A 21,830-nucleotide genomic window follows, 5' to 3' on the forward strand; every position below is an offset into this window, starting at 1 on the left:
AAATGCAAACCAAACATCACAACATACCAGGATGTTAGCTGCAATAACCTCTGGATCATCACATACTGACTCCACAAAAAACACCTGCAAAGGTAAACAAACACAAATAGGAAAATAATGACCACACATCACTTCTGCAAAACGATAACTATGGAAGTGCACATTTGGCTGTGATACCTTATGCATTCTCCTGTACAAAATTTATTATAAGATCCCGCCTCCCCCAGGTTGTGTTTGTGGCATCAAATACCTTAAAAGGACAAAAACAGATTATATCAAATATAAAGAAAGAAGTCCTGAACCTTATTAATATTCATAAACACTCCACGTCCCTATTACATTTAAGTAAATAATAGAGGTGAACAGAAAAAAAAAGGTAAATCCTTACAGCTATTTGTACACCTTCCTCATTCAGGTAGATCTTTACATCTTGCAGGGCCACCAAGGCACACTGTCTATTTGGGAAAATGAAAAAAATGCAACAATAGACATGCACTGAATTCAAGTAAACTCAGTTCTCAGGAAAAACATGAACTGACCTGTCAGAAGTGCACTAATGTAACCTTCAGGAAATGTGTTGAAATATATTTTTTGTCATTGCACCATCACATTAGTCTAACTGGCTTTATTTAATCACATTTGTTTCTTTGTTTACTGAAAACATTGTAAACATATGAAAGCGAGCAGCTTGGACATTCTGCAAAACATCTCCTTTCATGTTCCACGGAAGAAAGAATGTCATAAGGTTTGGAAAGCCATAAGGGTGTGAGTCATGATGACAAAATGGTCTTTTTGGGAGAACTATCCCATTAAATTAAACAAAGATATAATCCTACTTTCGTATCTTCATGGCTTCCTTATTGTCATGTCTGAAGAAGTCATAAGACTTGTACGCTTTAACTGCTTCCCTCCGGTACACCCCCAGGTTAAACACTGCAAGATAACCCCAAAAACACAAGAAATTATGGTTAATCTTCACATGCTGTCACGGTGTGTGTGGAGAGATGAAGCAAGGACTCAAGTGCAGGATGAATGGTTCTTTCTTTTAATAATAAAATGAAACAAAAACAAACTAAAACAACCCCGAGGGGGAAAAACAGACAGGCAGGCTAGGAACTGCACTACATGCAGACATAACACACACAATGAAAAACGATGGATCAGCACAGGATTACAGACACCAGGAGAATAAATAGGAAACCAAATGAGGAGGCTAGCGAGGGAGACACAGGTGGAGCAACTTAAACAATAATGAGGTAACAAGATGGGCGGGGCAAGACAATAGACAGGAGAGAGCACATGGCACCAAACAAACACGACACAAGCCATGTGCTCACAGAAAACAGTCGTCATCTGGTGGCCATTCTGGGCACACCCGCTGAAGACTGTGACACATCCTTTATCGGTTCTAGCGCAACTGTTATGCATCAAGGTGACATCACTCTGCATGTAAAGATGGAACAGTTCAATTCTCATTGCATTAGGAATCTCTGACTTCAGTTACAGTGATTAAAACACTTGCATTGTAGGTCATGACGTAGTCATGAGAGTTTGAGTTGAAATGTGTTGGGTTGCCTACACATTTAAATAATGCAAGTTCCAATTTAGCCTCTTGATAGACCATCATGTCAGAATGGTCAGCTGAGAGCTAAATGATGCATGTAAAAGTGAAGACAGATTATATTTATAGTGAGTGTCATTTGATATGTTGCAACTGTCTAAATTCAGCTGCCCACTCACCCTTTGTGGGAACTCCAATCCAGTTGAGGTAGCGCGTGAGTTTCTTTGACATGTACGTCTTGCCTCTGGCAGGGAGGCCGATCATGACAATCATGGTGGGGGAGTTAGTCATGTAAGACGCCCATGCTGTGGTCAGACAGGCACAGAAAAACAGACAGACAATATCAACAACACAAAATGAGCTAGAGGAAGTTACAATCTACAGTACTAATTATAATTTGTCAAATGTAAATTTCACATATGGGACACCAACAGAAGATGTTTGCACTTGTGGTTTATGGTACTTTCCACAAACAAACTACAAAATAGGACCTGAAACTCTGTGACTGTTGACACCTCGCTTGCATTAAGGCAAATTTTTTGCCATGACTCCAATCTTCAGTGTCACATGATCCATCAGAAATCATTCTAATATGCTGATTTGATGCTCAAGTAACATTTCTTATCCTTGCTGAAAATCGAAAGTTGTGCTGCTTAATATTTTTGTGGAAACTGTGACAGATTTTTTTTCAGGTTCTTTGATGAATATAAAGTTCAGAAGAATAGTATATCATTATAACAATATAACAATAACATTATGAATTTCTTTACTGTCACTTTTGATCAATTTTTGTCCTTTATGAATCAAAAAAATATTTTGAACTGGTGTATAATATATTGACTCCAGTCTAATTTAAAGCATTACATTTCTTTCAATACTATTTATAAAACAGTATTGTGTCTATTTAGTTATTCTTCCAAGATAAATGAATGATTTATTTAGACATATTTATAATAGTTTTATTTTTTACAATATAAATGGGTCTTTATTATATAATTTTATTTTATATGATATTATATTTATTATATAGATGCTTGCAATGCTGCTTAAAACAAATAACGCCAAAACAGACAAAAGGTTGAATCTAAAGCAGAAAATATATGTACATGTGTTATGTCTCTATTTTCTAAACATTCTTACTTGTCATATTCATCAGGATCTAGTGGTTGGTAAGTGACTTTATAACATTCTATGCGTTTCAGGAAATCATCCATGACTCGCTCTCTGTGTGTCTCTGGATAGTCTGGACTTGAAACCTTGACATCCTGAAGATATAAGAGCACATAGGAGACAACTGTTGAGAAGACCATAAAAACCTATACTGGTATGTTGCTGTACTTTATTATACCATTAGTTTAAAGGAAATGCAAACCAAACATCACAACATACCAGGATGTTAGCTGCAATAACCTCTGGATCATCACATACTGACTCCACAAAAAACACCTGCAAAGGTAAACAAACACAAATAGGAAAATAATGACCACACATCACTTCTGCAAAACGATAACTATGGAAGTGCACATTTGGCTGTGATACCTTATGCATTCTCCTGTACAAAATTTATTATAAGATCCCGCCTCCCCCAGGTTGTGTTTGTGGCATCAAATACCTTAAAAGGACAAAAACAGATTATATCAAATATAAAGAAAGAAGTCCTGAACCTTATTAATATTCATAAACACTCCACGTCCCTATTACATTTAAGTAAATAATAGAGGTGAACAGAAAAAAAAAGGTAAATCCTTACAGCTATTTGTACACCTTCCTCATTCAGGTAGATCTTTACATCTTGCAGGGCCACCAAGGCACACTGTCTATTTGGGAAAATGAAAAAAATGCAACAATAGACATGCACTGAATTCAAGTAAACTCAGTTCTCAGGAAAAACATGAACTGACCTGTCAGAAGTGCACTAATGTAACCTTCAGGAAATGTGTTGAAATATATTTTTTGTCATTGCACCATCACATTAGTCTAACTGGCTTTATTTAATCACATTTGTTTCTTTGTTTACTGAAAACATTGTAAACATATGAAAGCGAGCAGCTTGGACATTCTGCAAAACATCTCCTTTCATGTTCCACGGAAGAAAGAATGTCATAAGGTTTGGAAAGCCATAAGGGTGTGAGTCATGATGACAAAATGGTCTTTTTGGGAGAACTATCCCATTAAATTAAACAAAGATATAATCCTACTTTCGTATCTTCATGGCTTCCTTATTGTCATGTCTGAAGAAGTCATAAGACTTGTACGCTTTAACTGCTTCCCTCCGGTACACCCCCAGGTTAAACACTGCAAGATAACCCCAAAAACACAAGAAATTATGGTTAATCTTCACATGCTGTCACGGTGTGTGTGGAGAGATGAAGCAAGGACTCAAGTGCAGGATGAATGGTTCTTTCTTTTAATAATAAAATGAAACAAAAACAAACTAAAACAACCCCGAGGGGGAAAAACAGACAGGCAGGCTAGGAACTGCACTACATGCAGACATAACACACACAATGAAAAACGACGGATCAGCACAGGATTACAGACACCAGGAGAATAAATAGGAAACCAAATGAGGAGGCTAGCGAGGGAGACACAGGTGGAGCAACTTAAACAATAATGAGGTAACAAGATGGGCGGGGCAAGACAATAGACAGGAGAGAGCACATGGCACCAAACAAACACGACACAAGCCATGTGCTCACAGAAAACAGTCGTCATCTGGTGGCCATTCTGGGCACACCCGCTGAAGACTGTGACACATCCTTTATCGGTTCTAGCGCAACTGTTATGCATCAAGGTGACATCACTCTGCATGTAAAGATGGAACAGTTCAATTCTCATTGCATTAGGAATCTCTGACTTCAGTTACAGTGATTAAAACACTTGCATTGTAGGTCATGACGTAGTCATGAGAGTTTGAGTTGAAATGTGTTGGGTTGCCTACACATTTAAATAATGCAAGTTCCAATTTAGCCTCTTGATAGACCATCATGTCAGAATGGTCAGCTGAGAGCTAAATGATGCATGTAAAAGTGAAGACAGATTATATTTATAGTGAGTGTCATTTGATATGTTGCAACTGTCTAAATTCAGCTGCCCACTCACCCTTTGTGGGAACTCCAATCCAGTTGAGGTAGCGCGTGAGTTTCTTTGACATGTACGTCTTGCCTCTGGCAGGGAGGCCGATCATGACAATCATGGTGGGGGAGTTAGTCATGTAAGACGCCCATGCTGTGGTCAGACAGGCACAGAAAAACAGACAGACAATATCAACAACACAAAATGAGCTAGAGGAAGTTACAATCTACAGTACTAATTATAATTTGTCAAATGTAAATTTCACATATGGGACACCAACAGAAGATGTTTGCACTTGTGGTTTATGGTACTTTCCACAAACAAACTACAAAATAGGACCTGAAACTCTGTGACTGTTGACACCTCGCTTGCATTAAGGCAAATTTTTTGCCATGACTCCAATCTTCAGTGTCACATGATCCATCAGAAATCATTCTAATATGCTGATTTGATGCTCAAGTAACATTTCTTATCCTTGCTGAAAATCGAAAGTTGTGCTGCTTAATATTTTTGTGGAAACTGTGACAGATTTTTTTTCAGGTTCTTTGATGAATATAAAGTTCAGAAGAATAGTATATCATTATAACAATATAACAATAACATTATGAATTTCTTTACTGTCACTTTTGATCAATTTTTGTCCTTTATGAATCAAAAAAATATTTTGAACTGGTGTATAATATATTGACTCCAGTCTAATTTAAAGCATTACATTTCTTTCAATACTATTTATAAAACAGTATTGTGTCTATTTAGTTATTCTTCCAAGATAAATGAATGGTTTTTAAATAAGTACATACAATTACTTTTTTCTATTTTTTAACCAAAAAGACCAAACGAATGTAAAATGCAAATGAAATCACTGAACTTTTTTTTTTTTAAATAATGAAAGAATTGTGTATTAAGAAAACATTGCCTCAGGTCAGCAATTTGATAATGACTGGAAAAAATACCTAGAACAAACCTTAAACAAATGTGCCTTTACCTTGATCTGCAATTTGAAACCAGCATAACAGACAATGCATATATAAATAAAAGGAAGCACAGCAGGTTTATTTCTAATCTAGACTGACAGTGAACTTCTGTTTAACAGCCTCAGTGACAGCTGACATTATAAGAAGGGCAACTGTGAAATGATCCAGGGCTGTTGTTAAAATTGAATAGGTCAGGAACAAAACTGTTATGTGGGAAACTCAGTAGCACAAACCTCTGTAACACCCATGAAACAGACCAGCATAACCAGCTGACCACCTTAGGCCAGTTTAAACATGGTTTCATTCAATTTCTTAGATCTGTGGGATGTGAAAGAGTGTGTACTTACAGCATTTCTTCTCTTGACCTCTGGGTTCTGATTTCTTGGCTTCAGCAGAACTGGTTGGACCAGCCTCCTGCTGCACCCATGCAGACATACTGAATCTGTCAGACTTTATCCAGCCCTCTACGAACACCTTGGCAATTGAATCGCCATTGGCTGTCTCTCTGTGTGTCTCTGGATAATCTGGACTTGAAACCTTGACCTCGTGAAGAAATAAGAGCACATAAGAGACAGCTGTTGAGAAGATCATGAAAAGCAATTCTGGTATGTTGCTATACTTCATTATACCATTAGTTTAAAGAAAATGCAAACCAAACATCACAACATAACATACCAGGATGTTAGCTGCAATAACCTCTGGATCATCACATACTGACTCCACAAAAAACACCTGCAAAGGTAAACAAACACAAATAGGAAAATAATGACCACACATCACTTCTGCAAAACGATAACTATGGAAGTGCACATTTGGCTGTGATACCTTATGCATTCTCCTGTACAAAATTTATTATAAGATCCCGCCTCCCCCAGGTTGTGTTTGTGGCATCAAATACCTTAAAAGGACAAAAACAGATTATATCAAATATAAAGAAAGAAGTCCTGAACCTTATTAATATTCATAAACACTCCACGTCCCTATTACATTTAAGTAAATAATAGAGGTGAACAGAAAAAAAAAGGTAAATCCTTACAGCTATTTGTACACCTTCCTCATTCAGGTAGATCTTTACATCTTGCAGGGCCACCAAGGCACACTGTCTATTTGGGAAAATGAAAAAAATGCAACAATAGACATGCACTGAATTCAAGTAAACTCAGTTCTCAGGAAAAACATGAACTGACCTGTCAGAAGTGCACTAATGTAACCTTCAGGAAATGTGTTGAAATATATTTTTTGTCATTGCACCATCACATTAGTCTAACTGGCTTTATTTAATCACATTTGTTTCTTTGTTTACTGAAAACATTGTAAACATATGAAAGCGAGCAGCTTGGACATTCTGCAAAACATCTCCTTTCATGTTCCACGGAAGAAAGAATGTCATAAGGTTTGGAAAGCCATAAGGGTGTGAGTCATGATGACAAAATGGTCTTTTTGGGAGAACTATCCCATTAAATTAAACAAAGATATAATCCTACTTTCGTATCTTCATGGCTTCCTTATTGTCATGTCTGAAGAAGTCATAAGACTTGTACGCTTTAACTGCTTCCCTCCGGTACACCCCCAGGTTAAACACTGCAAGATAACCCCAAAAACACAAGAAATTATGGTTAATCTTCACATGCTGTCACGGTGTGTGTGGAGAGATGAAGCAAGGACTCAAGTGCAGGATGAATGGTTCTTTCTTTTAATAATAAAATGAAACAAAAACAAACTAAAACAACCCCGAGGGGGAAAAACAGACAGGCAGGCTAGGAACTGCACTACATGCAGACATAACACACACAATGAAAAACGACGGATCAGCACAGGATTACAGACACCAGGAGAATAAATAGGAAACCAAATGAGGAGGCTAGCGAGGGAGACACAGGTGGAGCAACTTAAACAATAATGAGGTAACAAGATGGGCGGGGCAAGACAATAGACAGGAGAGAGCACATGGCACCAAACAAACACGACACAAGCCATGTGCTCACAGAAAACAGTCGTCATCTGGTGGCCATTCTGGGCACACCCGCTGAAGACTGTGACACATCCTTTATCGGTTCTAGCGCAACTGTTATGCATCAAGGTGACATCACTCTGCATGTAAAGATGGAACAGTTCAATTCTCATTGCATTAGGAATCTCTGACTTCAGTTACAGTGATTAAAACACTTGCATTGTAGGTCATGACGTAGTCATGAGAGTTTGAGTTGAAATGTGTTGGGTTGCCTACACATTTAAATAATGCAAGTTCCAATTTAGCCTCTTGATAGACCATCATGTCAGAATGGTCAGCTGAGAGCTAAATGATGCATGTAAAAGTGAAGACAGATTATATTTATAGTGAGTGTCATTTGATATGTTGCAACTGTCTAAATTCAGCTGCCCACTCACCCTTTGTGGGAACTCCAATCCAGTTGAGGTAGCGCGTGAGTTTCTTTGACATGTACGTCTTGCCTCTGGCAGGGAGGCCGATCATGATACGGTACGTTGTGCGTTGCACATCCATTCAGATGAACTGAAAAACAGCACAGATCACTTGACGGAGAGTGAAACTCTGAAGCGCTCAGTCAGAGTGTTCGGCGTGTGAAAATATATCTGAGCTAAACTTATACTTAGCCTCCAACTCACACACTGGCGAGTAAAATCTGAGAATTTATTAGCAATTGCCTAATATTAGACATCATTTAGTCGCATATGCGAGTGATTTACTCGCAATGTAGAGGGTTGCTATCACTCACTTACTCTTCCTGCTGTAAAAACATTCCTGCAGAGAGTAGGGGTGGAATAAGGACAATGTACGCAGCCTACGTTATTGGTTTATTAAAAAGAACTAACGACAATTTAAATCATTTTCTCCTCACAAAACGCTCTATTTAGTGACACTGCAGCTTTTATTCTTGCCACGTCGTCATTTTCGTAATGACCCGCAGCGCAGTAACAACAAACGTCGCGCTACATTGTAACAGAGAAGAGGATGCTGAGGATTCCATGTTCGGTCATCAGTAAACAGTAGCCTGTGCGGAGGGTTTGTCAGCAATTAGTCATTACATCATAAAATGAATAGATTAAAATTAAACACATGACTGAGATACGTAAAACGTGAGTTTCCAAATGGTCGTCCCTTCAAGCTCAGGGGGTCTGTATTTCATTCCGTCTCCACCGGTCCTACCGGCAGGTTTAATGTGTTTGCGCAGGGTGCTGTTGCTTCTGTCGCGTTTGCACTTGATGACCTTCCATAGCAACCAGCGCCAAGCTCGTGAGTGAAGGTGTCTCGACGTCACTGTTTACTTACCGTAATACCTGTGAAAGCATGACATCGCGTCCGTCTGTGAAGTGAATAGTAGACTTTCACCAAACATTACAGCGTGCTGGTAAGTGGTGGTGATTTTGATTAACCTCAGTGACTCGACTCTTTTGAATCATTAATTCTTTCGATTCCTGAACGGATTCGTTCAGTGACACTTTCATCGTTACATCTTAAAAGTCACAAACAATTTTTATAAAACTATAGAAAAAGACAATAACATCATAAATAAATAAGAAGTTTTAATTACGTCCATATGTCATTTTTACACACTCAAATTTCTTCTAGCATATTTCTTATTTGCTTTCATTTCGTTCACGAATTATCCAGTGATTGCCGTATAAAAGTATAGCAGTAAAATCACAGAACCCTCACTTTTCTACTTATGATAAATAAATTAAAAATAAAAATTAAGAAATAAGATTTTTGAGTCGTCAGTAATAGTACATTCACAATACTTCACTGCTGTTAAAATGTTATATGTGAAAACCCCCCCCACCCCAAACTCAAATATTTTGTTAAGGATTAATTGAGGAAGTTTCTTAGAGAAAGTTGTGTTTATTTGAATACAATGCCAGTAAAAGGTGCTCCCTCCAAGAGATTCAGTGTGCAAGTTTTTCAGTACCCTTTACTAAAAGCTCAAAACTTTCATTTCATTACCCATTCAGCGGTTGACAAATCCATGTCTCATAAATAGCTTATTTAAAAGTACTGATATATATATATTTCACAAGGCACATAGTGGTTCTGTTTTAAGTGGTTGCTTCCAGACCAGATAATACGCTTCCAGAGGATACATTTATGGGAAACAGCGGTCACTAATTGGAATATAACAGCAAGCTGTTAAGTAGTTACAGTAAGCAAGTGCATCAAGAAAGCAAGTGTGCTTTATGGTTCTACAATTCAAATACGAGCTCAACAAAAACAGCTGAGCTGAACACAGGTTTGTTGGACTGGCCGAAGGCACAGGGTATGGAAGAAAAGTCATGTATTAGTTTGGTCAGTAGATTCGCACAGTTTTTAAAAGATAACTTGGTCATCTGGTAGGTTGTGCACAAGCACATTTAAGAGTCTCTCTGGCCTCAGTGTTAAGACGCTGGCAGTGTAAAAGCATCACATCAAGGTTTGATCTTCCAGAGCTGTTAAAAAAAAAAAAACATGATGGATTTTGTTAAAGATTGCATGTATATGTTATACTGCTGTGTGATAAAAGTCATATACTACAAAGAGTGAGCAGTTCCCACTATGCTGATAACAGGAAGTAGTACAGATGCAGTTATGACTTTAGAGTCATAAAAACACAGATCATCAAGATCAATAACTCCAGACATCTGCATGTCAGCGGGACAATAAAACAGACCCAGGATACAGGTGGAGATAACCACTGTGCTTGGTGTGCAAATGTTCCCCTCACCCGGATGTTGAACCCTAGTAAATCGCTGACGGCAGCTGAGAGGGCTGACAGGATGACCACTCTCGTGATATTGTAGATCAGAGGGTTCACCGTCAGACCCAGCAGACGAAATGGAGTGTCCAATTCCTGAAAGTAGCAAATGATGGTCAATGCAAGCCTGAAATCTTTTATTTTTTTCCGATGAATGGCAATTTTCTGATGGTCTTACTTTCAGTAATTTTGTGGCCAGCCTCAGCACATTGTTCACTATGTTCAGCTGATCCTTTTTGTTGGGTTTCTTCTCCATCTTAAGATACAAGTTTATCTGAAACAAAAAATGGCTAACACTTTACAGTAAGTCTCCAACTGCTAACATTAGTTACTTACACCAGTTAAAATGAACTAACAATGAAAATAATTATAAAGAATTTGTTCATCTTAATTAATGTTAATTTCGACATTTAATAATGCTAAATATCTTTAGCATTATTATATATTGCAATTCTGAGTTTATATCTCGCAATTCTGAGAAAAAAGGTCAGAATTGTTGGATATAAACTCAGAATTGTAAGAAAAAAATTCACAATTACCTTTTTCATTTTTTAGCCAGTAGCGGAAACAAGCTTCTATAAACATGAACTAACATTAACTAATGAACAGATGCATTTTCATTAACTAACATTAACAAAGATTAATAACCACTGTTACAAATGTGCTGCTCATTGTTAATGTTAATGAGAGTCAGTAGTACATTCACAAAGGTTAACTAAAGGGACCTTATTGTAAAGTGTTTTCAGAAAATGTAACGCCAAACACAAAACTCCGCTTTAAGCAATGCTAGCGCCATTTATTTGCACCTGCGTAGTGCGCACTTGTGAATGGTTCAACTTCACTTGATTCTGAATAATACCGCCTCTTTGTTCTGTGTGGCTAGGGGTGGGCGATATACTGTAGCAAAAATATCATATCACGATTTTTTTTTTTTTTTCATGAAAATCACGATTCACGATTTTATCATGATTCTTTGTGATTTTGGTTTTACTATTTTGCAAGTTGTCTGGGCAGTACAGCCAAACTAACTTCCCTATTTTAAAAACAAAGCCTTACAAAATAGAAAATAAAAAAACAATGGGAAACATTTAGGCCAAAGTGGGCGTTATATCTTTGTCATTGTTTTATCTTTAAAATAAGAACAAAGACACATATCACAAATACACATAATATACAAAAAAGTGCTTTATTTTTCAGGTACATTATGTGTATTTAGCAGTCGCATTCAGGAAATTGAATAAACAAATATAAAAATAACACTATATACATGTCACTGTATACATTGATTCTTATTAAAACAACTGTATTAAAGTTCTTCAGTCAAGAGCAGGGATTGATTTTTCTCTGTGTTTTGTTGTTTTATTAACATTAAAGGGATAGTTCACCCAAAACTGAAAATTCTGTCATCATTTACTCACTCTCAAGTTCTTTTAAACCTGAATGAGTTTCTTTCTTCTGTTGAACATAACATTTATTTTGAAGAATGTGGGTAACCAAACAGTTGCTGGTCCCCAGTGACTTCTATAGTATTTTTCTTTCCTACTATCAAAGTCAATGGGGACCAGCAACTGTTTGGTTACCCACATTCTTTAATCTTCTTTTGTGTTCAGCACAAGAAAGAAATTAATTTTGTCCCAGGTTTGAGACAACATGTGATTGAGTAAATAATGACAGAATTTTAATGTTTGGGTGAACTATCCCTTTAATGACAAGCGGCAGCATGTTTAGTACAATTATTAGTCTGCTGTCCCTTTAAGTGCTGCACGCATGTAATATACTGTACAGGCACACATTCATTTTTCTCTTAACTTTTTACTTTCACTTTAGACAAAACAAAATGTGTTTACATGTAAACCTTGTATTTTTGACAGTATTAGTGCAATCAGACGCAAAAAATAACTTAGTCCAGCAATCAGGCGCTGTTTGACAGGCTTTTTAGTGTGAGTGCGCTTCAGGTGTACGCACTCAGAAAAAGCGCATGTCAGAACAGCACAATGAAATGTTTAACCGGCAAGGCTTTAAAGTGTGCAGTGTCCCGTGAGTGTAACTCTACCACTGAGTTATAACATTTGATGTGAATGTATGTGGCGTACAGATATTGAGACGGAGGCGCCAGAACTGGTACTGATAGAATGTGCGCTGTAGCACAATAGTACAATATTTCTACGTTATTAACTATATTTATGCGACACTTTAATAGTCCACGATCAAAAATTGGGATATCGCACACCCCTATGTGCATGTATATGAGATTTTAATTTCACCTGTTCAGTCAGAAGCACAGAAGCGTTGCTGTACTTTCGGTTGGTCTCAGCTCCGAGGGTAGCGAGGCGTAGGAGGAAAACCATTAGAGCAGCACACCAGACCATCAGCTCCCAGTTGGTCTCTGAGTCCAGAAATGTGTGATGACTGTGCAAAAGCTGAAACACAATACCAGTTATCTTTGCTGTATTAGACAGTCACATTTTCAAACTGTGAATAGATTTTACCAGGTGCAGTAATCTGATACTTTACTTAACCTAATATAAACGATTGATATCAATTAATTAATTTTCTCAAAAAGATGACTTTATGGCACATACTACCAGTCAAAACCACATTTATACTTACTACTATTCTTACTAAATCCAAATGGCAAAAAAAAAAATCTAAAAAGTTTGAGACAACCTAAGTGACAGTGTTATTCTAGTATTATTTATATATGAATTTTAATCATTTTAGCAAACAATAACACTGCTAAGTTATAATTCAAGTTAAATGTCACATTTATCTTCAAAGGTACAATGGTGTCTTTATAGGGTGGGATTATAGAAATAGGGTGTGTTTCTATGTTTCAGAACAAATGACATAAAAGGTAGGGATGTAACGATTAACCGCGAGCCGGTTGAAAATCGATTCAAATATGTGACGATTCAAATCGGTTGAGATGCTAAACAAATCGCGATTCAGTTAGGTGTAGGAGTTTATATGAATGCAAAGCCACATCTTGATATTTTGCACTTTCTTCAGCCGAAAGTGAGGAATCTCCGATTTTTTAGCTTTGCGTGCGGACGTGATATGGCTGAAGAGTTTCGCAAATAAAAGGCGCTGTAGATGACATCACATTCTTTATAAAGATTTTGTGGCACTGAGATTTCAACAACACTTTACAAAGAAGTTCACAATTATATAATAACTGTTAATTTATGCAACTTGAAATGTAAAAATGTATTAGCATACTGAATCGAACTAATGTAAAATTAACATTTTAGCCTAAAGGTGGCAACAAACAAACGTTAATAACGCATTTATTACAAACACTCCATAACATAAAAAAATTGATGCCAAGGCATGTTCATATTCACCTGTTTATACGTCCTCTCAGCCACACACATCATGAAGAAGAAGAGTCCAGAGAGGAAAACTCTTTCCGCTGTGGTGATGATGAAGAACGCATAGGACAAGCCACAAGGTGGCCCGATGACCACTGCGGGCAGTTCCTCAAGGGAAACAGAATTGAGATTGCCAACATCCAGTTTCTGTGCCAGTCTGAAGCAGTAGGGCAGCAGAGCTAGTGAGGCGGTGACCAGACTGCCGAAGAGCAGATAACCCATCCCTTGTTCAACCACCTTCACCTGGAAACAGAAAACCTTCAGCATGATTTTACAGCAACAGCACCGACCTGTTACTTTCCGGGTCACAGGTATGACTCAAAGAAAAATACCAATGCAAAACTCCAAAACAGTCAGTGTTCAAATGCTTACAGAGGAGTTTACACTGAATTTGAATATAATTTCTGTTTAAAGAGGAAGTCAACAGTTCTCTTTTTAAGCAATTTAAACCACTAATGTAGAGATAAACAGGGCAGAGAAAGAAGGACTTTACTCGTGTGAGAATGATACCACTGATCTCCAGCACAGACATGTCAGCTTTCTTACACTCTCCCTGCTCCCAGATAATGGCACTGACACGGTCTTTGGAGGGGTGACAAGCCTGCAGCCATGAAAACTGGTGCTAAAGGGAGAAAGAAATCATGCGTGTCATTCAAAGTGCAGAGATAAGAGTATGATGTTTGGGGAGTCTGTTAATCATAGGAAAGAGATTAAGGCCAGTTGCACACTTTAAATGGTTAATCCAGGGTATTCTGTGATGAACATGGTTTTAGTTTTTTTAAATGAAATCGATTTTGACATTTTTGGGGGACGTGAAATTAAAAATGTCAAGGGTGTACAAATGTCATAACATCATAACGAAAGAAAAAAAGTTATGAAATTCTTGTGAAAAAGAAAAGTATTGCAACATAACCTTTTTTAACTGTGTACTAATATTCAGAAAATGTCAGCCAACCAAAGTCATGAGGTCAGACTAACATGCAGGAAAAAAACATAAAAAGGAAATGTTACCACAGAGAGGAGCCATGCAGACCCTCATAACTGTGTGTCAAGTTCAATGCATTTCCTAAAATATCAGAGAAATTGCCCACAACTTGTTATAAGTGTTTATCCATCTACAGAAATTACACCATGGAAATTAAATAATGCATTTGCTGTTGCAGTTTGAGAATTTTCTTTTTTAAACACAGACCTTGAAAGTATCTATACAAACTGTGCAAAGCACATTAATATTTAAATGGATAATTATTGCTTAGTTTGTGATTGGATGCCTCCTGTCTATACAACATTGAAGTGCTGCTTAAATTAACAATGCAATCTTAATTCGTACTGGAGGGTTAAAAAAAGTTAAAGGAATAGTTCTCACCATTAGGCCATCCAAGGTGTAGATGAGTTTCTTCATCAGAACAGTTTTGGAAAAATTTTGCATTACATAATTTGCTCACAAGTGGATCCTCTGCAGTGAATGGGTGCCGTCAGAATGAGAGTCCAAACAGCTGATAAAAACATCACAATAATCCACAAGTAATCCAAACCACTCTAGTCCATCATTTAATGTCTTGTGAAGCGAAAAGCTATGTTTATACGAAACAAATCCATCATTAAGATGTTTTAATTTTAAACTGTAATTTCCTGCCAATACACCAAATACCAAAGCACTAAATTGTGCATATTTCTGTCATTAGTCAGTCGAAACATCTTTTTCACTGGAAAAAGCAATATTATGGAGAGAGAACATATTTTAATTTAATTTATTTTATGGACGGAATAGTTTAAAGATTAGAAAATTATGATCAATTTTTTGTTTTAATTTAAAAACCAGCTTTCTGCTTCACAAGATGTTACATGATGGACTGTGGATTACTTGTGGATTATTGTGATTTTTTTATCAGTTGTTTGAACTCTCATTCTGACGGCACCCATTCACTGCAGAGAATTCATTGGTGAGCAAGTGATGTAATGCTAAATTTCTCCAAATCTGATCTGATGCAGAAACAAACTCATCTACATCTTGGATGGTCTGAGGGTAAGTACATTTTCAGCAAATTTTCATTTTTGGGTGAACTATTCCTTTAAACGAGGTGTGAAAATTCACATTAAACTTATTAACGCAACCCACCTGCGGTAAGGCTTCATCCTCATCACTAGTCAGAGTGATGTTGGGCAGAGGGAGGGAGAGGTTAGGACTGTGAGGCTCCTCCTCTCCACTTTCACTGCTTCCGGTGGAGGCGGAGTCAGGATCATGTAGAAGCTCCTCCCACAACATATCATCTGTGTCAGAGGCTAGACGTGAGCCCTCTGAGGGCCGCAGAAGCTTGACTTCACGTGGAAGCACCGGAGCATCTGTTGGCTTGCCGTTATTCTCTCCCTGTATGCATTCACGCAATGGTAATGAATATTCTGAACTATTTTACAGACATTTACCTTGGTTTTACACAGATACTCACATGAGTTTGGGGTGGCAGATTGTTCTTGGGGACGTTGTGAAGTCTATTCCTGAGCGCTCGGGCATATTTGGGAGGTGCTGATGAGAAGAGTCTCTCTCTTTGCAGCTCTGCTTCATCTGCTTCTTCCTCACTGGAGAGATCTTCAGAAGCCCCATATGGAGGCCTCCTCGGGGAGTTCTGCAAAGCCCACAGGATCTCGATCAACACAACCATGAATGTTCACGACACTTCAAAATGTACAGTTCTAAAGAAAGTGTTTTACCAGTCTCTTCTCTGATCTGTAGAGTCGGTGGTTGTCTTCAAGTTTGAGTTCTACTATCCCTCCCCCTCTGCTGCTCTCATCCTCAGACCTCTTTGATTTTCTACTCTTCCTCTGTCTATGAATAAACACTAAAATAATTTCACACATGACACAAATGGAATTACATCAAAAGAATGAAACTGACCGATCAAAAGCCAGGACCTATTCGTTTATATCTGTTATAATATATAAAAGTAATATAATGTTTTAAATTTGGTGCCTGTTTTGACACTAGAGTCAATGACATAATGCATTTTTTGTGTGTGTTGATCAATTAATTTATTAAAAAATACATTAAAATGTAATCCATACATACCATCACTTGAATACAACTCTTCTAATTTTTGGAAAATAATATATATTTTTTATATATATATATATATATATAATCTTATATTACTATTATTATTATTATTTTAAAACTGCTTCACTTTAAGATAAAAAAAAAAAATAATAATAATACTTTTGTCTGCCAACCCAAAGTCATGTAGATATGATATGATATCAAGATACCACAGACCCTAATGACTGTTTATCAAGGTCAATAAGTCAGATTATTTCACCTTTTTATGACGTGGCAAGGTTAGTTCAAGTTCTAAAATATCATGTGGTGCGACTCTTTAAAAAAAAAAAAAAAAAACTAATAATATTTATGAATTAATAATTTTTTAAAAAGCTAAAAGCTCATTTAAAATGTATTTTAAATATAATATTTTTTAAATACAAATTTTAGGACATTCACACACATTCAAAGTGTAAGACAACATGTTATTACTTTTTACTAAAAAGCTAAAAGCTCATTTAAAATGTATTTTAAATATAATATTTTTTAAATACAAATTTTAGGACGTTCACACACATTCAAAGTGTAAGACAACATGTTATTACTTTTTACTCAATATTACAACACAAAATTTTAAATGTAAACTTTACATAAAAATGGTTTAAAGTTTTCCAAAACAACATGACACCAACATGAATACAATAAGTACATTTCTAAGATCTTGGCACATGTGTTTTAAACTAGATATTTCCTTCTCTTTATTGTGGAGACTCTTATTTGACACACTAAAGTGTCAGCTGAACACTGGCACTACTGATGAAACTGCAAGCCTCGCAGAACATTAGATGTATTGGCCATTTGATGAGAGAAAAAAACACTTGGTCGTTTATGGCTCTGAGACAAGTCTATCTCTCACAAATCTGACACAGCAGTAGCTTAACCTTTTCCTGCGAACAGGGCTGGCCGTCCGACTGGGGACAGGGCTGTTGTCCGGGCTTCTGGAAGATTCTGTGGATACTATTTGGCAGTGTACTGTACCCAACAACAGCATGAGACACAATGGACCCACAACCTCACTGGCACAGGCTGCCGGTACCTCAAAATACAACACAGCTCCTGCCACTGCAATGAACACAAATCCATCAGCTCATGATACCATACTGAGACTTTTCATTCATTTTAATTCATTTCCAAATGACATTGAAGGTTTTCAAACGTATTATCACTAAACCACATGTATTATCTCTCAACAAAATCTGAAATATTCAAAGAATGATCAACGAAACTATGTGAAAACACTCGAATGCATAAAATATGTTCACGTGACTGTGCTTTGCTGAAAAGAAGAAAAACTGCATACCTTGAAGAAAGTACAGAACTAAGATGAGGGTGGAAATGCTTTTAGATGTAACTTGGATCCACCACTGAAAGAAGAAAGGAAAGAAGAGGACCCTGACCAAGCCTTTACGAGTCAGAGCGGTCCAAGGGCTCTCTGGTTTGGCCTTGCTAAATGTAGAACCTGCAGTTGTAAAGATACTCATTTAATTATTCAAAAGAGCTGTTAGTTGCCTTAACGTACAGTGACATTTTTAAATATGTACACTATCATTCAAAAGTCTGGGGTCAGCAAGTTTAAAAAAAAAAAAAAAAAAAGTCTCTAACACTCACAAAAATCGCTTCATCAGTAAAATACAGAAAAAACGGTAATTTTGTGAAATATTACATTTTAAAATAACTGTTCACCTATATTATTTTATAATAACTAAAGGAATATCATGACTGAGGGAATAAAATTTGAACTGAGATTCTTTGATGATGATAGAAAGATGAAAAGAACAGCATTTATTTGAAATAGAACTCTTTAGTAACATTATAAATATCTTTACTGTCTTTATAAAAGTCTTTTTGATCAATTTAATGCATCTTTGCTGAATCAGTGTATTAATTTCTTTCAAAAAAATCTTAGTGACCCCAGACTTTTGAACTGTATTGCAATTTTACTGTAAATTAATTAAAGATATACTTGGCAATACATATACTTAAGATAATTATGTTTCTGTAAGTAATTTACAGCGAAAATAGTAACCCAGAAGCTCCTGTGTGACACATCATACTTGATTATCTTTAGTTTACTTGTATATGTGTCTTCTTATATTTCTTATTCAGATTTAGGTAACATTACATAATTTAATTATATAATATTGTCTGGTTATAAACTGTAAAATATTCATGCACAAAAATACCTTCCTGTAATGCCCAAAACAATGTCACATTTGCAACGTTTCTTTTGCTGCCTGTTTTACAGCATATTTTTACATTTAAAGTATGAGATCTGATCTGATCTTACACCCTATAACAATTACAGATACACACAATAGATTCAGATGTCAAACATGAATGTTAACTCACCTCTCACTAGGTCAACATCAATGAGGTCTGGCTTGATATGGCCAGTCTTCTTAGGTTTGCTTCCAAAGCCCTGTTCATACAGAACAGTTTCACAAGTCTGACTGCATACATTTTGCACAATGTTAAAAACCACATCGATGTTGCAAACACAAACTGCCACTGTGCCACATACCTTGAGCTCAGTCTGTTCCAGTGACTTTTCCCAAATCTGCTGATCATAGGCTCCAATCTTTGACACAAGATCATTAGAGAACTGTCAATCCCTTTCTAATCACAATATGCATTTACTGTAAAACAGATCTAGTAAGGCTCACCTTTTTCTGATACCATGCTATTCCTGCCATTTTTTTTTTAACATTAGGTCCGGTCATCTCAGACGATAGGTAGTGCCAATCTCAGAATATTTCATTCCTCGAAAGAGTCAGACATACAGGTTGTCATCGCTTACAGTAAAAAGGAGACGCCTGTTCTCAAATGAAGGTATGTTACAGATATAGGAAGCGACTTATCAAGTACAAATAAAGAGAGCGGCTGTGTTTCAAAACCTAGTTAGCTGCCTACCTAGACTGCATTTGATAAAGACCGCTACAGGTAAAGTTGCATGCTTTTAGTTCTCGGAAAATATAACAATATTAAACATACCTGGAGCCCAATAAACAATATCTGGCTGTGATTCCTCAGCAGTTCGTGTTGAGTCTTGTCAACATTTTCAGATGTTTATGTTGGAGCTGAAACAAACCTCGCCCCCCTACAACAACAAAACTATCTGACGCCACATCAAAAACATCTCATTAAGAAGTTAAAACAGCCGTCTAAAGTTGTGAGCTAACTATATTTACTGACAAACCACCCTGGCATTAGTTCGGTTAAATCTCATCGACGATAAAATGATCTTCTTGCAAAAGAGAAGCGATTGTTAAAGTTCCCACTCTGATCAGCGCCTGGCAGAAACGACAAGTGTGTGAAGCAAGCGACGACAACGACTCATCCAATGTGAACGGCGGAACTACATGTTGCACAAAATAAACTGCAGTAACTAGTGTAAAACGACAAAATAAAATAAAGTAACACAATAAAATACAAAAATAAAACAAAACGAAATAATTATAATAAAAATAGCCCTAGTTAAATGTTGAAGTCGAATGTTCATTGAAACTCATGGAATGTAACATCTTTGGTTGGAGTATAATGTGTAAATGCTGATTCTTAAATGAATCGTTCCTTTGAACAAATATAGCAGTGCAGCAATACATTGAACAAACTTATTATAGCATATTGCAAATATACACGGATGGCTCTAAAGATCCCGAGTCTGGAATAACAGCAGCAGCAGTCTACATACCCCAATTCAAAGTCAAAATTTCAAAAAGAATTTCAGATCACATATCTGTTTATACTACAGAGACAATAGCAATATTCCTAGCTCTTCAGTGGATAGAAGAAGTACAGCCAATAAGGTCAGTAATTTGTACAGACTCCCTTTCAGTTTTAAATAGCTTGCTAAGTGGAATTTCAACAGCAAGGCAAGATATCATTTTTGAAGTGATGCAGAGTCTATTTAGAATAAGACAATCTGGTCTTATGGTAAATTTCCTGTGGGTACCATCACATATGGGTGTGGAAGGAAACGAGGAGGCAGACCATCTGGCTAAACAGGCTCTGAAACATGCACAAATTGACATTAAAGCGTCAATGAGTAAAGCAGAAGTAAAAGGGTTACTTGCAAATGAAATAAGAAAGAAATGGCAGAAGGAGTGGGATAGTGGAACAAAAGGTAGACACTTTCATCATGTTCAAGAGAAAGTAGGTCAAGAAAGAAGAAAGTTTGGCAACAGGAAAGAAGACGTTTTAATGTCAAGAATGCGTATTGGACATTGTTCGTTAAATCAGTGTCTGTATAGAATGGGGAAGCATGAAACTGGAAATTGTGACAAATGTGGTCATGCAGAATCAGTAGAACATGTACTTATAGAGTGTGATGCATATGAAGGAGCAAGATTTCAACTAATTCAAGCTTTAGGATCATTCGGAATAAATAATTTGTCACTTCAGGTTCTGTTAGGAAATGTCCCAAAGCAATCAAGAATATTTCATGAATTAATTATTTTCTTAAAAGAAACAAGACTGATCAATAGAATTTAGGATACAGTTGTAGTAAATAAAGCGGGAATAATTGGCGTTGTATTAAAAAAGGAAAAAAGGAAAAAAAAGGAAAAGAAAGAAAAAAAAAAAAAAAAAAAATTATATATATAGATATTTTTTTTTGTTTTGTTTTTGGCTATAGTTCTCAAACTTCCAATCATTATGCGCTCCACACTCCTATCCAGTAGGTGGCGGGAATGCACCATTTAAGTTGGTTTGCCAACCGCCATTAAATTTAAAAGAAGAAGAAGAATCGTTCCTTTGAGCCGGACTTTTACGATGAATCAGTTGAACCGATTCACAAAACCTGTCTGAACTAAAGTGGTCCTTGAATCAACAAAACTAAAAGCTATTTTCAGCTCATGCGAGTATTATTTTAAAAATATTTTCAAAAGTGTGATTAATTTATTTTTGTTTAGTACTTTTTTATATTACTGCACCTTTACTCCATCTGTCAGTGGATCACCAGCTTCCTGACAGACAGGCAGCAGCTAGTGAGGCTGGGCAAACTCACATCCAGGA

At 36.6% G+C, this 21,830-nt stretch overlaps 2 protein-coding genes and 1 pseudogene across 2 annotated transcripts in view; all 3 read right to left on the reverse strand.

Annotated features, from left to right (window-relative positions):
• LOC107696842 (6-phosphofructo-2-kinase/fructose-2,6-bisphosphatase 2) overlaps positions 1–6,045 on the reverse strand; it is a 19,794-nt gene extending 13,749 nt beyond the window's left edge. The window contains 7 exon segments of the mRNA XM_074187045.1: positions 2,702–2,826; positions 2,951–3,007; positions 3,093–3,173; positions 3,312–3,378; positions 3,760–3,856; positions 4,664–4,789; positions 5,958–6,045. Coding sequence (XP_074043146.1) covers positions 2,702–2,826; positions 2,951–3,007; positions 3,093–3,173; positions 3,312–3,378; positions 3,760–3,856; positions 4,664–4,789; positions 5,958–6,045 — 641 coding nt within the window.
• A 252-nt stretch (positions 6,046–6,297) lies between these two features.
• Positions 6,298–8,052, reverse strand: LOC107696821 (6-phosphofructo-2-kinase/fructose-2,6-bisphosphatase 2-like). Its single transcript, XM_016497322.1, has 5 exons — positions 7,999–8,052; positions 7,095–7,191; positions 6,647–6,713; positions 6,436–6,508; positions 6,298–6,342 (listed from the first exon to the last, which is right to left on the reverse strand). Exons 1-4 carry the CDS (start codon positions 8,048–8,050, stop codon positions 6,437–6,439), a joined length of 288 nt encoding a protein of 95 aa, XP_016352808.1. The 5' UTR covers positions 8,051–8,052; the 3' UTR covers positions 6,298–6,342; position 6,436.
• A 1,088-nt stretch (positions 8,053–9,140) lies between these two features.
• On the reverse strand, positions 9,141–20,144 carry LOC107696843 (putative homeodomain transcription factor 2; annotated as a pseudogene).
• Between the last annotated feature and the right edge of the window lie 1,686 nt (positions 20,145–21,830).

The sequence above is a fragment of the Sinocyclocheilus anshuiensis genome, unplaced genomic scaffold, assembly GCF_001515605.1.
Source record: "Sinocyclocheilus anshuiensis isolate Anshui unplaced genomic scaffold, SAMN03320099.WGS_v1.1 scaffold710, whole genome shotgun sequence".
Lineage (NCBI taxonomy): Eukaryota > Metazoa > Chordata > Actinopteri > Cypriniformes > Cyprinidae > Sinocyclocheilus > Sinocyclocheilus anshuiensis.

Bases quoted from the DNA above. Each gene is read 5' to 3' on its own strand.
- LOC107696821 (XM_016497322.1), bottom strand. From the start codon at position 8,050: ATGTCAAAGAAACTCACGCGCTACCTCAACTGGATTGGAGTTCCCACA. The intron at 7,192-7,998 runs GTGAGTGGGCAG...GTTATCTTGCAG, and splicing joins GATTGGAGTTCCCACAAAGG to TGTTTAACCTGGGGGTGTAC. The intron at 6,714-7,094 runs GTAGGATTATAT...TTTCCCAAATAG, and splicing joins GAAGCCATGAAGATACGAAA to ACAGTGTGCCTTGGTGGCCC.